General features: G+C 44.8%; 1 protein-coding gene and 1 long non-coding RNA gene across 2 annotated transcripts in view; one reads left to right on the forward strand and one right to left on the reverse strand.

Annotated features, from left to right (window-relative positions):
- The window catches only part of LOC115299349, a 164,669-nt gene extending 160,129 nt beyond the window's left edge, over positions 1-4,540 (forward strand). Inside the window, exons 4-5 of the long non-coding RNA XR_003912144.1 lie at positions 2,630-2,698; positions 4,357-4,540. This is a non-coding gene — a long non-coding RNA (uncharacterized LOC115299349). The remainder of the gene's footprint in view (positions 1-2,629; positions 2,699-4,356) is intronic.
- Positions 1,886-17,920, reverse strand: GP2 (glycoprotein 2). The gene is made up of 11 exons (XM_029948716.1): positions 17,865-17,920; positions 16,472-16,601; positions 13,789-14,175; positions 12,860-12,970; positions 10,450-10,661; positions 9,805-9,953; positions 8,117-8,362; positions 7,085-7,247; positions 6,150-6,234; positions 4,894-4,938; positions 1,886-2,269 (listed from the first exon to the last, which is right to left on the reverse strand). Exons 2-11 carry the CDS (start codon positions 16,542-16,544, stop codon positions 2,211-2,213), a joined length of 1,530 nt encoding a protein of 509 aa, XP_029804576.1. The 5' UTR covers positions 16,545-16,601; positions 17,865-17,920; the 3' UTR covers positions 1,886-2,210.
- Positions 17,921-18,083: the final 163 nt, after the last annotated feature.

Raw genomic sequence — 18,083 nt, forward strand, 5'->3', positions numbered from 1 at the left:
TGCTTGAGTGTGACCTGCCTGTGACTGCCTCTTTGTGTGCTTGTATTCCACCAAATTGTGAACCTCGAAGATCAGGGACTGTGTTTCATTCATTATTCTACCTGGGCCCTTGGATCTGGGACATAACAATTGCTCAGTAGATTAGTGTTGACAAATGAATAAAGTAGGCTGAACATTCAGAGGTTGTTATTCATTTAGAATACCTATTTGCAGGGGGAAAAAAGCTGTAACTAGCTAGCTAGATGATAGATATATAGGTAGATAAATAGGGCGGGGGCAGAGTGGGAGAGTTAATGATAGATAGATACATACATACATATATAATAGACATATAGTTAGACAAACAACAACCAAAGTTAACTTTTGTTAAGTAGAATTCCATGTACTTTATACTGGAAGAGTTATTAAAGGTGATTATGTCCCAAGGAGTTCCAGAGCTTTGTTCTTGGTGACCCTGTAGGTTATCATAGGGTTTTTTTGATGGCCTGAGGATGAGGGAATCACAGACAGGAGAGCTAAGCCCCTTACCTAACATCAACAAGAGTCTATTAGCATTTAATGTCTGCCTATTGGATTCTCATATAGAATTGTATTTAAGGAATTCTGTTATAAATGTTAAAGACTCTTGTTCTCGTTCAGCCTCTTTATTCTGTAGAAGGAAGATGGGCCTCAGAGAAAGGAAAAAGGTTAGGGCCTCCTGACCTCTGTTTCAGATGCATTCTCAGTGCACTCCCTCCCTTGAATTGTAGTACTTATGGATTTTCTGACTTACTGGGAAACAGAAGCAATTCCTCCCAAGAAATTCCATTTTAAAGACGCCACTATTAGAGTAGTAACATCCTTTTGGGATGTCAGCCCAAGAAACATTGTCATGTGTTTGAGACCTGCCCCTTCAAGTCTGCCCCATTGGCTGTGTTTGCATCAGATAGGACCACTCATCTGGCCTCAGATGTTGACCAAGGGAAGCACTCTGAGTCAGAGAAACCACATTCCCCCTAGTGCAATTTGGATATAGGATACCAAGTGGTAGTTGGTCTCTGTTGTCCCTGAATCAGTAAGTGAGGTGAAGCTGCCATGTCCATATTTAATTCAGACATGGTAAATGAACAGGAAAAGCTAGTTTCAGGGCAGGGGGGAGTAAAGGAGACACACAAATATGTAAAGGCTGTGTGGTTTCAGGAAGAATGATAGATGTCAAGACAAACTTTGGTTTCTTGTGGTTTTCCTCATATAGCAAGGTTGTATCTTCTATTCTTGGATTTCTTGCTCCTATATCCTTATAATTAATTCTCTTTCTGCCTGATTTGATTGGATTGGGTTTCCGTTTCTTGCAAACACACTATCTCTGAACGTGAAAGCACTTGGGAAAGTCTTCTCCTGGCAGATAAACAGGCTCCAGTCCCCCGTGGCCTGGCCCTGATCTGATCATTTTCCCTGAGGCCAGCTTGGAGGGGCATAGTTGTGTGTAGCTGCAGGAAAGGGGAACCTTCTCTATTTTTGGTATCTTTGTGGAGTGTTTGGGGAGGGCCCATTAGAAATCTCAAGAATGGGACTTCACTCATCCCCCAGGTACTGCTGCTACATCCTCATGGCAGGGTCGACACAGCATTTTCTGCCGGGACTTTACAAGCATACCACTATTCACAGCTAGGGGTATACTCTGGAGTGACAGCATCTCTGCATCCAAACCAAGATGTCACTCCAGCATTTGGGTCCCAGGGTAGGTTTTTGCCTAGTCCTAGGCATGTCAAAGCATGTCTACAGTGTGCTGGGGGCAGAGGAGCAATGGGAACCAGTCATCTCTGGAGTAGAGTCTCCAAAAGTGGACCCTTTACAGTTATTCCCATAGCGGCTGTTGAGACCATGATAGAAGTACATCAGAGGACACGGGTGAAAACAAGGATCAGTCTGTTCAGTTCATCAGCAGTAAGAACAGGGGATACTTGGGAAGGAACTGTGGGGAAATGCCTTTTTTACAAGCCCATCTCCCCCACCCCCCCGACCCCCACTGACACAGCCCTTCTTCCCTGGAATTACAGACATGCTACATTTCTGGTAAAGGCTGGAGCCACAGAGGCATCTAGCAAATCTGGCCTCAAGATCCTGCTACTAAATGAGGAAGTCAGGTCAGGCAGTCCAACAGGGCCCCCGCTGTGAGAAAAAGAGGAATATAAAGGCACAGAGAGTGTGCCAGATGCCCAGCTGAGCTCTCAGAACAGTCCAGCCAGAAGGACAGGCAGGAGAAGCATGGGCCAGGCCACCAGGAACCCTGAAATGCAAGAGAGATACCTGTCAAGTGTTGGCTTTGGAACTCAGTAGCCAAAGCAAGCTTTCCTCTCTATACTCTGCTTTACAAGGACAAGTCAGTATATTTAGTATCTATCTAGCTTACAGCCCTTGGGAAATGGCAAAGGGGTCATGTGGTAAGGCAAAGCTATTGAATCATCACTTTTTCATATTCCTCTGGGCATATTGAAAGGCAATTTACCTCCATCCTCCTTTTCAGGTAGGTGGGACCATGTGATTGAATCTGGCCAGTGGAATGTGGGTAAAAATCATACATGCCATTTCTAGGCATGGTCCTTAAAACCTCCTACATGATTTTCTATGTTCTCTCATCCACGTCCAGGCACCACATGCCAAGGATCCAGCAGAGGACTTGCCAGGGATAGTGGAAGTTGCCAGAAGTTACCAGAAGGTAAGAGCCTGAATTCCTAATGATTGCAAAGCACAGAACTGCATTCCCCCAGTGATTTAGTGGGAAATAGACTATTGTGTAAAGGCACAGTAAGTTGAGAATTGTTTGTCACAGCAGCTAACATTACTTACTCTGACTAATACAAAGAGGTGGAAAGACAAAGAGGCTACAAAGCCTCTGAGGCCTGAGACTGCTTAGCTTAGGATCCTAGCTCTACAAGTAGTTGCACAGGCTCAGTTCCTGAGTCTCTCTATGCCTGAGTTCATCTGTATGCACAACAGAAATATCACTTGATAAATTCATATCAGGCATTTGGAACAGTGCCTGATACATGGTAAACACCATATAAGTACTGGTTTTGAAAACTAGACCCTAAGATGTAGGAGGGTTGGGATCATATCTCCTCTGAAAGTTACCGTATACTCAGTGTTAATGAAAGGCATGGATCCTGGATGACTGTTCCCTTACACTGGGGGGCCTGGGAAAGGCATGTGTACCCCCTCCCACTACAAGATTATAACATCTCCCCATCCCACAAATTTCACAATAACTTGCTGCTGTCCTAGAAGGGAGGGGGTGAAGAATATCATAATGTTCAGAAATATTAATGTATGACAGCCAGTTTGCAATTATGAAACAGATTGAAGTTCAGTTAATTCTAAAACATCAGAAATGTTTGAGGGAGATAGCAAACAATGAACACCAGAAGTGCCCTCTTGTGACAGTCTCATACTGCATAAGATTGATCCCCTCCTCTTTCAGAAGGCTTCAGAACCCATTGCCCACCCTAGAAATTAGTCAATTTGGCAGAGTCTACTGAAAGCCAGGCTGCTCTAGGCACTGTGCTTACCTGAACGAAATGGATGAGACTTGAGGTCTGCTCCAAGCTGCCTTTAGCCTGAGCTCCAACCCTCTCTCTGATGAGCACTACTTTTCTGAATGTTGTCTGAATAGTAGCATTAAGCATGGGCAGGCCATCTTGAGCTTATCTGGAAACTTTTAGACTGTTAACTATCTGGGTAATTAAGGATATAAAACCTTTTTCATGCCTGGGTTCACCAATATAGGTCATTTGTGTTTTGGGGAAATGGGAATAGTAAAATCTTAATAACATTGCTTTCCCTTTTGTCCAAAATACATTTCTTAGATTGGTGTCCCTGTTGAACTCCAGTTCATCTACCAAAACCCATTCAGATGTTGCCACCTGCTAATATTCATGCCTGGCCTTATCTAATACAATTAATTACTCTTCTGTGTTCTCCTCCTCTACTATTTGCTTGTGACTTATTTACTTATTGACTGTCTCATTTTTGCAATTGTTGTTCATTCTGCCTATAAGTCTGTTCCTTTATTATTTGCAAACCTGGATTCTTTTTTTTTTAATTTGGTTCAAATATAACCTTCTGTGGACATTTTTATTGTCCATTTAATCTATTCTGGTATTTATTTTTCCTTTCTACCTTATTAATAGAACCATCAAACATTGGTTGGGGACATGGCTACCCAGCATAAAGATTACATTTTCCAGGTTCCTTTGCAGCCAGGTGTAACTAAGCATTGACCAGTGAAATATAAGTGGAAGTGAAAGGTGCCAGCTTCCAGGAATGTTCCTTAACACTCAGTGATTTCTTCCATATTCCCTCCGTCCTGCTGACTAGATGACAATTGGAGCTCTGGTTGCCATCTTGGACCATGAGGATGAAGAATGTGGAAGGGTGAGCTAAAAAGAACTTGGATTCTTCATGACCTTGTGGTGCTACCCTGCTAGTCCTGGATTGCTTCTTGCATCTAGACTTCATTTACATGTGAGTAAAATAAACAACTATCTTTTTTAAGACACTATTACCCATGCTGGTAACTTTCTATCACATCACCCTCTTCTCTTAATTATCTTGCTAACTTTTTATTGCTTGCTTCCCATGCTATAATATAAGCTCCATGAGGGCAGGCACTTGGCCTGGACTGTTCATTATTATATCTTCAGCGTGTAAAACAATGCCTGGCACATGGTAGGCACCCATTACATACTTATTAAATGACCGGCCCCTGTACTACACTGTGAGCCAAACTTGGGACTGATTCATTTCCATGTCCACAGTTGCTAACACAGGCTAACTTGATGTGCACCAAATTGAAGATGAAGGAGAGAGGGTCGGGAAGGAGGGCAGGGAGATAGGCAGTAGAAAATGATGTACCTGCAATGCTGGGGGTTCCATTCATGACACCGAGAGATGGAGCATCTGGGGACAAGAGCAGAGGTTTTGGTTTCCTCAGTCATGTATCGGTGACTGTGGGACTGTCACCGTAGCTACTCCAAGTCCTCCTGGACCGAGTCACCACAGCCATCAATAGCCCACATTGTTGAGACATCTGTTGTTTAGCAGTTATATTTATAAGTACATTTCATGCATTTGAAACTTAATCCTTCCAGCAGAGGGGTTGTATCCCCATTCAGCAGATGAGAAGACTGAGGCTCAGTAGTTGCCCAAGGCCAAGTTGACCTTGTTGTAGGTAGCAAAGCTGGAATTTGAACTCTAGTCTGATTCCAAAATGAAAGCTCCTAACCTTCCAACTATGCTGTGGTACCACATGAAGCTTCTCAAGTTGAGGGCTCAGTAAAAAGGCAGGACAGCTCAAGGCAGCCTCAGTTTACTCACCTGGAGAATGGAAGTGGTAATAGTGCTTACCTCCTTAAGTTGCTGTGAGCATTCCATGTGACAGTGCATATAAATGTTTTGCATGGTGCCAGCCACATGTGTTATTATTAATAGTATTGTTGTTATTAACATTACTGTGTCCTAATTTTTTTAGGACAAAAAAATTGCTTTCACTCTTTAGGGTTTTTGGACTCTTCCTTCCAGGGGTAATAAAAACCATAACAGTGCTGCTAACCCATGGGTAGGATGGGTGAAAATTTGTGGGGCAGTTGAAAAACTTCCCCTATATCAGGCCCCAGAATATTGTAACTGGAGTTTTAAAAACATAGTCATTCACCAGAAAATAAAGTTGGGTTAGGACTTAGACTTCACTCAAAAGGGGCTGAGGAAAGGGACCTGAAGGAAAAATAAGGGAAAGGACACAAGATTTGTATCAATCTGAGCTGGGTGAAGTTCTGACTCCTGCTGCTCATGAGCTGAGTGACGTGGGGTGAGCCACTTAACCTCTCTGAACTTCAGTTTCTCACCTGTAAAATGGATGCAGTCAGGAGGATGAAGTGAGAATATGCATACTGAGCACTTAGCATGGTTTCTAGCACACAGGAGGCCCAGCACAAATAGCAAGTGGTATTATTATTACCAAAGCAGCTCCTGGAAAGATAGATTCACTGTCGGGGGGGCTGCAGTGAGGAGGCTGAAAAGGCTCTAGATTGTGATGGTGATGACGCCAGTGATCTGTGATTAACTGTCAGCACTTGACCAGCTGGTCATCTCACCAGAAGTTGACCACTTACCTTTCCGAGTGATGGGTCCCAAATCTAGAACCTGGGCTGGGTTAATAGCCACTACTTCACTACGGAGGTGACTTCTTGAGCAAGACTGTGGGGTGAAGAAATCTCATTATACCAACATGTAAAGGCATGGTTGCTATCCAGGCTGCCCCTGCAATAGGCATATCTGGTCCAAGAATGGGACCCCACCCACCTTATGGCCTTAACTCTGAGGCTGTGGTTTTCTCAGTCTAGAGAATCTTCACTGTCATGTCACATAAACCCAAGTTTTAATCTCATCTCCACCCCCTTTTAGCTTTCTAATTTGGGACTAATAACTTCACCTCCATATTACTATTAAATAGTGCTTTCCTGGTTGTGAAGGTTAAAATGAGTATGTCTGCAACACAGAGACACATAGAAAGCACTCACCAAATGTCAAGTTACTATAGGCAGAGCCAAATCAGAGTGAAAAGCCTGGGCAATGGAGGTATATCTCCTCTCTGATGCTTTCTAGCTGTGTTGCCCTTGGGCAAAAGACCTGAAGCTCAGTTTCCTCACTGTACAATGAGGTCAATAAAGAATCTACTTGAAGGGCCCTTATGAGAATTAAATTAGACAAGGCATATGAAAGTTTTAGTGTTATTCCTGACAAGGAGTAAGCACTAAAAAAGTCAACTATTATAAATCATTCAAAATATGTCTTGTGCCAAGGAAACCTCATGGACAGCCTCCTTCATCTAGTCTGCTTTCCAGGGACACAATAATTGTGTACACGTGGGCTTTTTGGAGGCTGAATGTCCATCCATTCATACTTTTTTCTTTCTTCTCTTCCTTCTCACTTCCCCTCCCTCCCTTCTTTCCATCCATCCATAATTCCAATAAATACATCAGGAGAGCCTACTAGGTACTATGCCCCATGTCAAGCTCTGAATAATTCACTTTAAAGTGGTACTCACTGGCTGGCACTGTTCATTAAGGGAATCGCAGAGATGAATCTCACAATGCAGGAAAACTAGGTCATAATTTCCAGCAAACATGAACATCTGAACTGAGAACCGACTTTCTGAGGACACCCCATTCTCCTCCACAGAGATGGTGGAATCACGTTGATTTGGGCAGCTGTGAGGGTGACAGGGGTGAGGGTCTAACTTCTAGAGCAGCTCAAGGGACCTGAGGCCCTTGGCTATATCTTTAATCTGTATCCAGTATAAAAACATCATCAAAGAGAATTAAAGAGTTCCCTGTTCTCCTCCCCCCCATCCATCCTGACATAGACTTTCATTTTTCTGGGTTTCCTCCAAGGTGTTTATCATCAGGACATCAGTTTTGCAGGGTACAGTCTCTGAGGTGAAATAGACTGCTTTCAATTGCAGCTAGACCCACTTTCTAGTTAACTCATCATGAGCAGGTGACTTAACCTCTCGGGGCCTTACTTTTCCTATCTGCAGAGTGGAGACAATAATCTGTCCCTCCTGGGGTTGATGTGAGCATTTAGTGACACAGTCCATGGACACTGCTTACACATAGCTAAACTCATTGATAACTGTGAGCTAGTATGGTTTGAATCATGATCTAGGATATGCATTTTCCCTTTGTTTTTTTGCCAGGTAACAATTTCAATGATATTTTGCCCCATAATGCTTGTCATGGTGTTTTCATGTTGGTTAGTCAGTGTTAATAACTGTGTAATAGTCCATCATTACTTAATAAATCCCTATTTTTGAATTATGAGTGTATAAAGGATACTGAACTGAAAAATAATTGGCATTTCTTTACCTTGTCTGCCTAATTTGTATTAACACTTTAGGCTAAAATTTCAGGAGTGATATTGATAATTCCTGTGTCAAAGGGGATGGTCATGATCTGTAACACCAAATTATTTTCCAAAAGACGTAAGCCAGTTAACCCAACTGCCAGGCAGGGTCACAGTGATCACTTTCAGGCCAAACCTTGTTCAGGCCAAAAAATAACCTAGAGTTGCCCATCACCTGTTTTTGATAATGAAATATTTCACAGGGTCGGTCTTGTCTTTAGTGGGCGTGGCGTAGCAGTTCCTCAACAATAGGTTGAACTGGGAGATGTCCCCTCTCTCCAAGATGGCACCCACATAGAGCATGGATTCAACACCCAGCACAGCTGTAGCCCCTTCGTAAGGAGACGTGTAGTTCGAGTCTTGGAACAGGGCCATCCTGACAGTGAACTCTCCTGCCCCATCCATACTGACGTTCAGAGAACTGAGAAGAGGAAAGCCATGAGAGTTTCCATCAGTGAGAACAGGATAAATCTAGCCCTGCACTTGCTTGAGGCTATGAAGGCAAAGGCACATCTTGGATCCCTAAAGAACTGTTTAATCACCCAGTTAAGTCAAGCATTTAGTATTTCCTAGGCACTAAACTTGACAAGCACACGAGTGTGTTTCCAGGATCTTCACCAGTTCTCCCCACCTCACAGATCACTCATATCTCCTTCACTCAGAGGGTAACTGCAAGTTTACACCTCTGTCTTCCCTTCTGTACAATGGGACCAGTCCTGTGGGTTCACCATTTTTAGCAGCAGATCTCTTCCCTCCACCCCACAGTCACCAGTGAAACATCATTTTAAAAGAGAAACAGCTTGGGGCGCCTGGGTGGCTCAGTCGGTTAAGCCTCCGGCTTCAGCTCAGGTCAGATCTCATGTTCGTGGGTTCGAGCCCCGCGTCGGGCTCTGTGCTTACAGCTAGCTCAGAGCCTGGAGCCTGCTTCTGGTTCTGTGTCTCCTCTCTCTGACCCTCCCCTTCTCATGCTCTGTCTCTCTCTGTATCAAAAATAAATAAAATATTAAAAAAAAGAAACAGCTTTAATTTCATTTGTTTTTCATTTCATTGTTCATTCATTTCATTTTCATTGTTTGAAACTTGGGGCTCTGACACAATACAATCTGAAAACCATTGAACTAGAAAATCTCCAATCCTAGTCCTGCTCCTCTATGAGCCCAGGAGGTAATGAGGGAATGGGAAGGGCACCCTAGAGTTCCAATACCCTCAGAAAGTCCCCAGTGAGTCTAGGAAGGCTGAGGAATCCATTCTGCAGGGCACCATGTCAGGCATAATGAGACAGCAGTTACAAAACAGATGAAAGCCTCATCCCAAATGTACCCCCACCCAAATTGCTATTTGGTTCTATTTCTAGTGAATTTGATGTGTTTATCCAATCAAAGCTGATCCTGGCTTAGATCCCACATCTGCAGGGAAGCCTTCCTGCTCCCACCATCCCCACACTACCAAAGCTAGGTCAGGAGCCCTTGCTCCCTGAGTCCACAGCGCCCTTTGCTTCTCCCACATTGCATTCATGTCACTTGTGAGTAATGGTTTATATAATTAGTTGCTTAATTCCTTTCTTCCTCAAAATTAATGAAACCATGGTATGCTTTTTGTTCCTTAGCATATTTAATTAACATTATTTCATGTTGCTACATTGTTTAACAATAATAATCTTTAACAGCTACAAAATATTCTACTTCTGCTTTGTGCATGCTGAACATTAATCTATGATCCACAAGTATCTGCAGAATGAATGACAGAAAGAGTGAGAGCTCCTGAAGGAGGTAGGCAGCATCCTAAGGACATCATAAGCTGTACTTGGAGTGAATGTGATCAATATCAGGGTTATGGGTCAAAGGTCAAGGGTCAGTGCCTTACCTTACAATGGGATGCAGGACAGTTTGGAGGCTGACTTTCATGTCCAGTGGGTAGGCACACTGGAAATTGATGTTGAGGATGGTGTCTCTGATGATGAAAGCATTGGCCAAGGAGAGGGTGTTTTTGTAGATGGCATGGGTTCCATTTCTCTTTGGCATAAAAACAAGACCACATATATGTTTATGTGTGTGTAAATGGAACTCAGGCCTGCCTGATTGCAAGGTTGATGCTTTCAATCATGCTGCCCCCCTGCCTTCTGATTGCAAGGAAGCACAGGGGCCTCCTGCCCCACTGGCTATGACACTTTATGAGAAAGGGAGTGAGGATCCCAGATTGAGAACCAGAACAGTAATTTTTGGCCCATGGGGAGAATCAGCAACCACCATGCTTGCTCCCATGTTGACCCCTCCCACATACCCCTAATTAAAATAATCATAATTATAGCTTACATTTATTGAACTCAATCAGCAAACATGCTCTAAGCAACATATTTTTACATGAACCAACATGTTCACAAATGCGTAATCTCACATTTGGCCAAGACCCAGAGAGGCTAAGTGACTTGCCCAAGGTCTCACAGTTACTGAGACGGGTTCCACAGCTCAGCTCCCACCCTCTGGCAGCAGTGGTACAAACACCACTCACCTCCAGGATGTTTCCGCAGGCCCTAGCCTGGGTAGGGCTGGTCACAGACATCCAGTTTCTTTCCTGTCTTTGCACGGTACTGCTGCAGTTCCCATCGTGCAGATAGGCAATGACCTCGTCTCCAAAACCAAGGCTTCCCAGTATACACTTGTCCAGTGACACCTTGATCTCCCTGGCCCCACAGTCCAGCTGAGGCTGCAAACTATGAACATCTGGAAAGTTGAGAAGGGGATAGATGGAGTGCACAGGTCTCTGGAAGCAGCGGGCAGAGCCCACATTCCCTGCCCTTTGGAAAAGCCACCATATCCACCAGGGGGCAGTGTAGACTAGTGGGTACTTGGGATTCAGGCCCAGGCTTGTGGTAGATAAGGTTGGCAAAGTCCCTGGCCCATAGGCCAGAAATCCCATAGGATTTCTAAGCATCCTGTGTGCAGGCAGGAGGAGAGCTTTCATGTCTCCGGAATCAGGGATTGGGATTTCTGGGGATTGGGGTCTTTGGGGAAGCGGGACTATCCTGCATTCCAGACTAGCATCAAAGCTAGACACACGCTACTCCGACTGCTTGTCTTTGTGAAGCCAGTACATCTGACCAGGTTCATAGCCATTGTATTTAATTCTTTAGTTCATTCACTGATTCATTCCATCCACTCATTCATTCATTCATTCATTCATTCAACATTTATTCAACAAATATTGCTTGAGCATTTACTGCCTGCACTGTGCTAAGTACTGGGGATACAGTATTTGTCAAAACTGACAAAATCCTCACCCTTCTATAGAGAGCTAACATACTCATAGGGGAGATGGATAGTAAATTAATAGAAATGCCATTTCTATTATATTCATGAATTCATAGATTCAACTACATTTACTAACCACCTTCTCCATGTGAGAGGCACATTTACCGCAAAAATAAACATGGACCCAGCCCAAGAGGATTCCTTGGTCTTGTCTAAGAACCAACATGTCAGTAGCTCATTATAATGCACCATGGGGAAAGTACTAACTGAAGTATGTGCTAGGTATAGAGGGAGGAACAAGAAGGCGTATCTGAGTCTGTCAGTTAAGTCTGAGAAAGATTCACAGAGGGCTGGAACTTGGTAGAGAGTAGGAGAGTAGGAGGAACAGGCATATATGGCAAGTGAGGGCACCACAGCAGAGGCGATGGGAGAGGATGGTGTGTTTATAGACATGTGGAGCTCAGAGGTACAGGAACTTAGAATGGGTGAGGGTGGAGTGCAAGAGATGGAGGAGTAAGCAAAAAAGCCAGATCACAAAGGGGTTACTCCTGGAAGTGAAGGGGACTTGCTTAGTAGCCACCATTTTAGAGTTGAGGCAGGCCACCTGCTTGCCCAGTCACCTGACAGGACCTGCCAAGGATGCCCTAGGACTCTCCCGGTACGGAGAGGGCATCCTTTAATCCTGACATCTGATTCTGATTCTGTGATGGCCACATCCCAGGAAACAACTCTGACCCTCTTGCGGGCTCGTCTACCCAGTGAACAGAGAGAGAGAGACTTCATGGAGAGCGGGGCTGTTTTCTTCCAGTTTCCTGCCCCTCATCCCTACCCCACTCCTGCTGTGCACACTCATGCGTGACCTGATCCACATTCCAACAAACATATACTTGTTGTTGCACTCCCCCCCACCCCGGGTAGAACACTTTCTCTTCCACAGAGGAAGTAGAAGTGTGCTAGGAGTGTGCTCAGAGGAAGGCATGCTTGTGGCAAGGGCAAGAGTCTAAGGCCCTTATTAGAGTCCTAGGAGGAAGGAAATAATTAATGGGAAGCTCATCCATCACCCATCCAGGGCTTAGGGCTTGTTTATGGCATTTCTTCTCATGGGTTATTTGCCTCTGCTTGTTTACCTCCTGGGATAAGAACCTCATCACCTGCCAAGCCTGCCTATTTGGACTGCTCTGATTTAATGTTCACGATTGCCCTGTATGGTAGTTGTTTTTACTATTATCCTATTCCTGTTTTACAGATGAGGACATTAAGGCTCAGAAAGTGTAGGTGTCTCCCAGTTCTCAGAAAGCTACTAAATCACAAATCCAGGACTGGCACGAGAGTCTGCCTTTGTCTGTCACATGTAGATTCTGCAGATATTTGAATACAGCTCCCACACTAGCAGAGTGCCTATCCTTAGTACCTTTGCCCCTTGTGGGTCAAGCTGGCCCATGCCAGAGCTACTTTCTGAGACCGTGGTCCAAAGACTGATCTGGCAATTTGTTGCATGCCTGCTCTTCCATCCTTGCAAATGGTTTTGAGAACCTTCATTCCCTGACCTCAGTTCCATCCCACTGACTCTGGTCTACACCTGGTCCTGACCCTCTAAAGCTCTTTCCCTGCTGCCCCACCCAGCCTCTAACAGCACTATTCCCACTGCCCTGCCCTGCTGGGCCACTCACCAGAGATGTTGAGGTCCTGTCTGCAGAAACAGTCCCATGTGCCATTGAGAAAGCGGCATTCCTCTTCTGGGCGGCAGGTGTTCTCACACCTCTCCTCTGCAGTGGAGGGGTCTAGGGGTTGAGAGCAAGGCCATCTGAGGCCATCAAGGCCACCTTTGTCATTCTACCAGGGCACAAAAGTCCCACCCAAGGCTGTGCTACATATAGTGGAAGCATCAAGCTTCATACTCAGATTTTCTGACCCCCAGTCCAGTGAAATGAGAACCCAGAAACTGCCATCTAAGGCTTACTGTGTGGCAGACACTGTTCAAGTACTTTCCACACATGAGCTCATTCATTTCTCCTGGTAACTGTATGAGACTAAATAGAACAATGGTTAGGCATACAGATCACAGAACTAGAGTTCTGGAATCAAATCCCAACTCCATCATGTTCCTGCTCTGTGACATTGGGAGAGCTGCTTAACCTCTCTGTGCCCCAGACCTCTCATCAGGTATAGTTATACAGTACCTATATCTCATGAGGCTAGTGTGAGGATTAAATGAGTTAATAGTCTAAAGCGCTTTGCATAGGAGCAGGGACATGATGCACTGGCTGTTAACTTTTGCCATTATCCATTTTTTCAGATCAGAAAATCCAAGCTCAGAGAGGTAAGTTAAACTGCCCAAATGGAATCTAAATCTGAGTGAGCCTGAGTTCTTTGTATTATGCTACACATATGGTCTATCAGGAGATTTCACCCTCCAATCTGAGTTTCTGGCCTTACTTGAAATGTTTAGAAGGCTGGCAACCTTGGGTGACATCCCCACTGAGTGGTAACTAGCAGGAGCTGAATGGAGGCTGCTCTACTTAGTCTCAGGCCTGCTCCACTCACTCTGCTAGTGCCTGGCAAGTCGCCCAGTAGCTGCCTCCAGCTCTCTGCGGCTCACCTGTGCAGTATCTGAGATTACAGTTGGAGGTGCCCTCCAGCTGGTATACGTAGAACTGGCCTGGGCAGGCCTTCACCAGCACCTGGCTCTTCCAGAGACAGCAGTTGTCACTCCAGTGGGCACAAGCAGTGCGGGTGACAGTGCCCTCGCCGAGTGTGGGGTGGGTCCCATTCAGCCACATAGGAGCATCTGTCTGGCAGCGGTGTATTGGGACACAGGTCTCTGGCATCCTTGTTCCTCCATCTCCCACAAAGCGGTACCAGCCACTCTTGTTACTGTCACACAGGCTGCCTTGTTTTGTGTTCTCTGTGCTTCGGGAGGGTTCGTCCAGGCGGACGTAATTCTGGCAGGGGTCATTGGACCTACTGTTGGTGAGATTTCTGTCACCTGTGTGACAGGGAAGGGAAGCAACAGTGTGTTTGGGTTTATTGAGCATCCTCAGAGCCCACAGGATTTTTATCCCCCCACTCCCCCACAAACTCTGTTTTCAATGTGCTTAAGGACCCTAATGAGGACGTGAGGCACACAGCCCATTCATTAAACATCAGCTTTCATCATCTTGGAGTCAAAATAATAAGAACTTTGTGATTTTATAGGCATTAAGAACACTAAGGTCTCCACCCTGCACAATTCCAAGGGGCATCCTTCACATTGAGCTTGGTGCCCTCCCCTAGACTCTAGAGTTGTGCAGTGCTCCCCTGTGCAACCATATACTCTGGTCCTGTCTGACTATGTATTATAAATGCAATGCAGGCTCATTAGAAAAAACTTCAAATGTCATTAAAATGAATAAAGTAGAAATGAAAGTTGTCATAAGCCCATTCCATTCCCAGAAGTATCCATAAATTACGTATAGTCTTCAGACTTTTTTCTATCCATATGTTTAAACTATAGGTGTTTTTTTTTAAAAAGGGGTTTAGTTCTATACAGCTTAAAATTTTTTTTAATGTTTATTTATTTTTGAGAGAGAAAGAGAGAGAGGGAGGGGCAGAGAGAGAGAGGGAAGCAGGTCCCAGGCTCTGAGCTGTCAGCACAGAGCCCACAAACTATGGGCTTGAACCCACAAATTGTGAGATCATGACCTGAGCTGAAGTCGGACACCTAACTGATGGAGCCACCCAGGCACCCCCTTTTTTTACAGTTATATTTCTTACTTAATATATCATAGACATTTCCCTATTATCAATAGATACAGATCTAACATAAGATTTCTCAACCTCAGCACTACTGATATTTGGGGCTGGATAATTCTGTGTTGGGGTGGCGTAGGGGAGGGGCATCCTATGCCTTATAGGATGTTCAGCAGCTTCCTTGGGCTCTTCTGACTAGATTTCAGTAGTTCTTTCCTCCTGGAATTTGTCTCCAGACATTGCCCAAATCACCCTCAATGGAGAGCCACTGCTCTAACGTGACCCTTTCTGATTTTGCTGATCTCATGGTTTTTAGCAGATTCAGGAACTATGATGTGTGAAGAAGCTGAGAAGTGAAGGAGTGGGCTGGTCATGCTGGGTTTAGCTCCACCCCTGCTGGCTGATGACTTTGACAGGTGGTTCAACTTCCCTGAGACTCATCTTCAAAACAACACCTTAGATAGTGGTTCCCACACTCCCTCCATTCCTGTGCCTTGAGCCGCGGTGTTTGCCACATCTGTATCCCCTGTCCTGTTATCTACTTAATATGTTTCTTTCAGTGCTTCTCTTTATAAATTTGTTTCATCTTAAGGAATAATATCTGTGATACCATAGCTGTGATGGTACACTAGTTACACATGAAAAAATATACATAGCCATGAAAAAATTCTTTAAGAGTTTGCCATGCACTACTGTAGTCCTCCTGGAATATGTCCCCTGTTTTGAGAAAATAAAGCCCTAAAACATTGCTAGAGAATTAAATGAGGTAATAGGTATAAAAAGCCAAACATAGCACCTGAGTCCTAAGAGGAGTTGAGGTTGGTTCTCTCCTCCAGTTCTGATTTATTGAACACTGTGAGAGCCTGAATTATGGACCAAGTACACACAAAGGATCACATTCTTGTAATACAGTAGAGGGAGTTTTTAGAAAAGAGATTTTCAAGACTTGATTATATATATGCTTGTTTTAAGGAAAAGAGTCATTGCACTTGCTGTTCTTGGATTATTTTCTGCACACACGATGTGTTGTCCCAAGGGAGACCATGAGCTGAGCCCCTCCACAGGTCATACAGGTAGAGATTTCACCCTGGTGTTGAGCCTGAGGACCCCTCCTGTACTTATCTAAGGTGCTCAATCCACAGATCTCTGAATGGATCCCCAGGAAATCACTACCTGCAGTCCTTTCTTTCTACAATGAGCAAACATACAGAGGAAGGAGAAGGCATTTGCCAAAGCAGGGGCACAGAGTGACTGGGTGATTCATGTCCCCATGAATCTATGCTGTCTGTACTCCACATATCTGGCCGTAGGAAATTATATTAACTGACTCCATTGTCCTCACATCAGAGATTTCCGATTTGACTCTTTGAGAGATTATGGCTACATTCTGGTTTTTTATTTCTCTCATCTTGTTTTCCTTGACTTCTGGCTGCTGAGTCTCTGTTTTAGACATGACCTTGTTCTCCTCACTGACCCTGAACTGCCTTCTCTGCACTCTCCCTCTCCCCAGGTATGGTGGGCCATCTGAGATGCCAGATGAACAGAGCACATACCTTGCTGTTCTGTAGCTGTCAGGGTCAGAATGCAGGAGGCCAAGGCCAGCCACAAGATATAAGAGCCCACCATCCTTTCCAAAGTCTGGGATGTCCAGGTCACTCAGCAGCATGCAGACTGTCCATGCAGCTAGGGGGAGGGAAAGGCCCAGATACAATCAGGGCGATAGAGATCATTCCTCTGTTTATAACGGTTAGAAGGAAATTCACATTGGTCCAGCACCATGACTTGTACTCAGCCCCTTGCATATCTTATTTCATCTAAGGCTCTGAATAATAGTACCTTCCAGGGAAGGTACTGTTATTGTTTCCATTTGTGGATGAAAAGAGAGATGGGACTCAGAACATATTTATCCCAGAAATGTTTACTGAGCTCCTCCTGTGTGCAGGCACTGTGCTGGAAGTTAAATAGCTTGCTTAAGGCCACATGTTCTCAGAAACAGACCTATGAGTTCCTTCATGAAGGACTGTGTTGTTTTAAAGCAGGTGTGACTTGCAGAAAGGAGGTGGGAGTAATGAGAGTAGGAGGCTTGACAAAGGGATGAGGTTGACATCAAGAGAACCAAAAGCAAGCTCAGAGCTGAGTGGCACCGTGGGACGTTCTAGAAGGGCGTAGGTTGGTTCTTGCTCAGGTAAAAGTAGAGACTCTGGGAGACTGGATGGAGGAGAAGATTACAGAGTTGTGAGTATCTACAGACAAAAGTAAAAGTAGCAGCTGCTTTCTTAGTTCTGTGTATCAAGCACTGTGCTAAGAGACTCTTGAAGCACCTTATATACGTGTAGGTTTCTGTGAGGGTGGGACCACGTCAGGCTGAACCCCATATTGCTTTCTCCTAGGACAGTGTCTGACACATAAAGGGTACTCAATAAAAGTCTGAGCAGTTAAATGAATAAGAAAAGAAAATGGGGGGTAGGGCAGCAACAAGGAGCTCTGAAGAGCCTGCCAACATTCAAATTAGTAACATTCCCTCTTCTGGAAGACTTTCCTCGAATGGACAAATCTGTGATGACCTCTTAAAGCCTCTGGAAGACTCAAGTTGAAGCTAGAGATGTTTTCTGGAAGGGATATAATGAATATGTTGGAGAGCAGCCAGGTATGGTAATTCTTAGGGATGAGATTCCAAGTAGGGACCTGTGTTCCTGGAGGAGGGGCAGGGCGAGGAGGCATGGGGGATGGCATCTGTAGACCGGGAGTAGCCAGCAGGTAGCTGGAATTGTGGTTGAGTTGGACTCAGTGGTATCTGTACCAGTTGATAAGGCAGGATCCACATTTCTTGCTCTTTCTGAAAGTTTCCAGAAATAAACAACCCTAGCATACCCAGTGGGTCAAAGATGGGAGGGAAGCACCCACAAGATCAGCAGAAAGCCTGCTGGGGCTTGAAGTAAGACTTACCTTGGGGTAAGAACACAGGGTGGTCCTCCTCTGGCCAGCCGTGAGAAGGTCTGCTGTGGACCATCCTTTTATTGCATTTCTCCACCCACGTGGCTCTCTGTGATTGGTGCTGAAGTAGGACTGGAGTTAATCTCCCAGGTATACATTGATCTTGTTGGGTGCATGTAGGTAAGATAAGTGACTTACCACAGAAAATAGTGGAAGGATCTGTACTCCCCA

Source organism: Suricata suricatta, chromosome 8 (genome assembly GCF_006229205.1).
Source record: "Suricata suricatta isolate VVHF042 chromosome 8, meerkat_22Aug2017_6uvM2_HiC, whole genome shotgun sequence".
NCBI lineage: Eukaryota > Metazoa > Chordata > Mammalia > Carnivora > Herpestidae > Suricata > Suricata suricatta.

Coding starts and splice junctions, on each gene's coding strand:
- GP2 (XM_029948716.1), bottom strand. CDS start 16,544: ATGGTGGGCTCTTATATCTTGTGGCTGGCCTTGGCCTCCTGCATTCTG. Junction 4,939..6,149: donor GGGACCCATCACTCGGAAAG/GTAAGTGGTCAA, acceptor TCTTGTCCCCAG/ATGCTCCATCTCTCGGTGTC. Junction 2,270..4,893: donor TGGAACCCCCAGCATTGCAG/GTACATCATTTT, acceptor CTTGCATTTCAG/GGTTCCTGGTGGCCTGGCCC.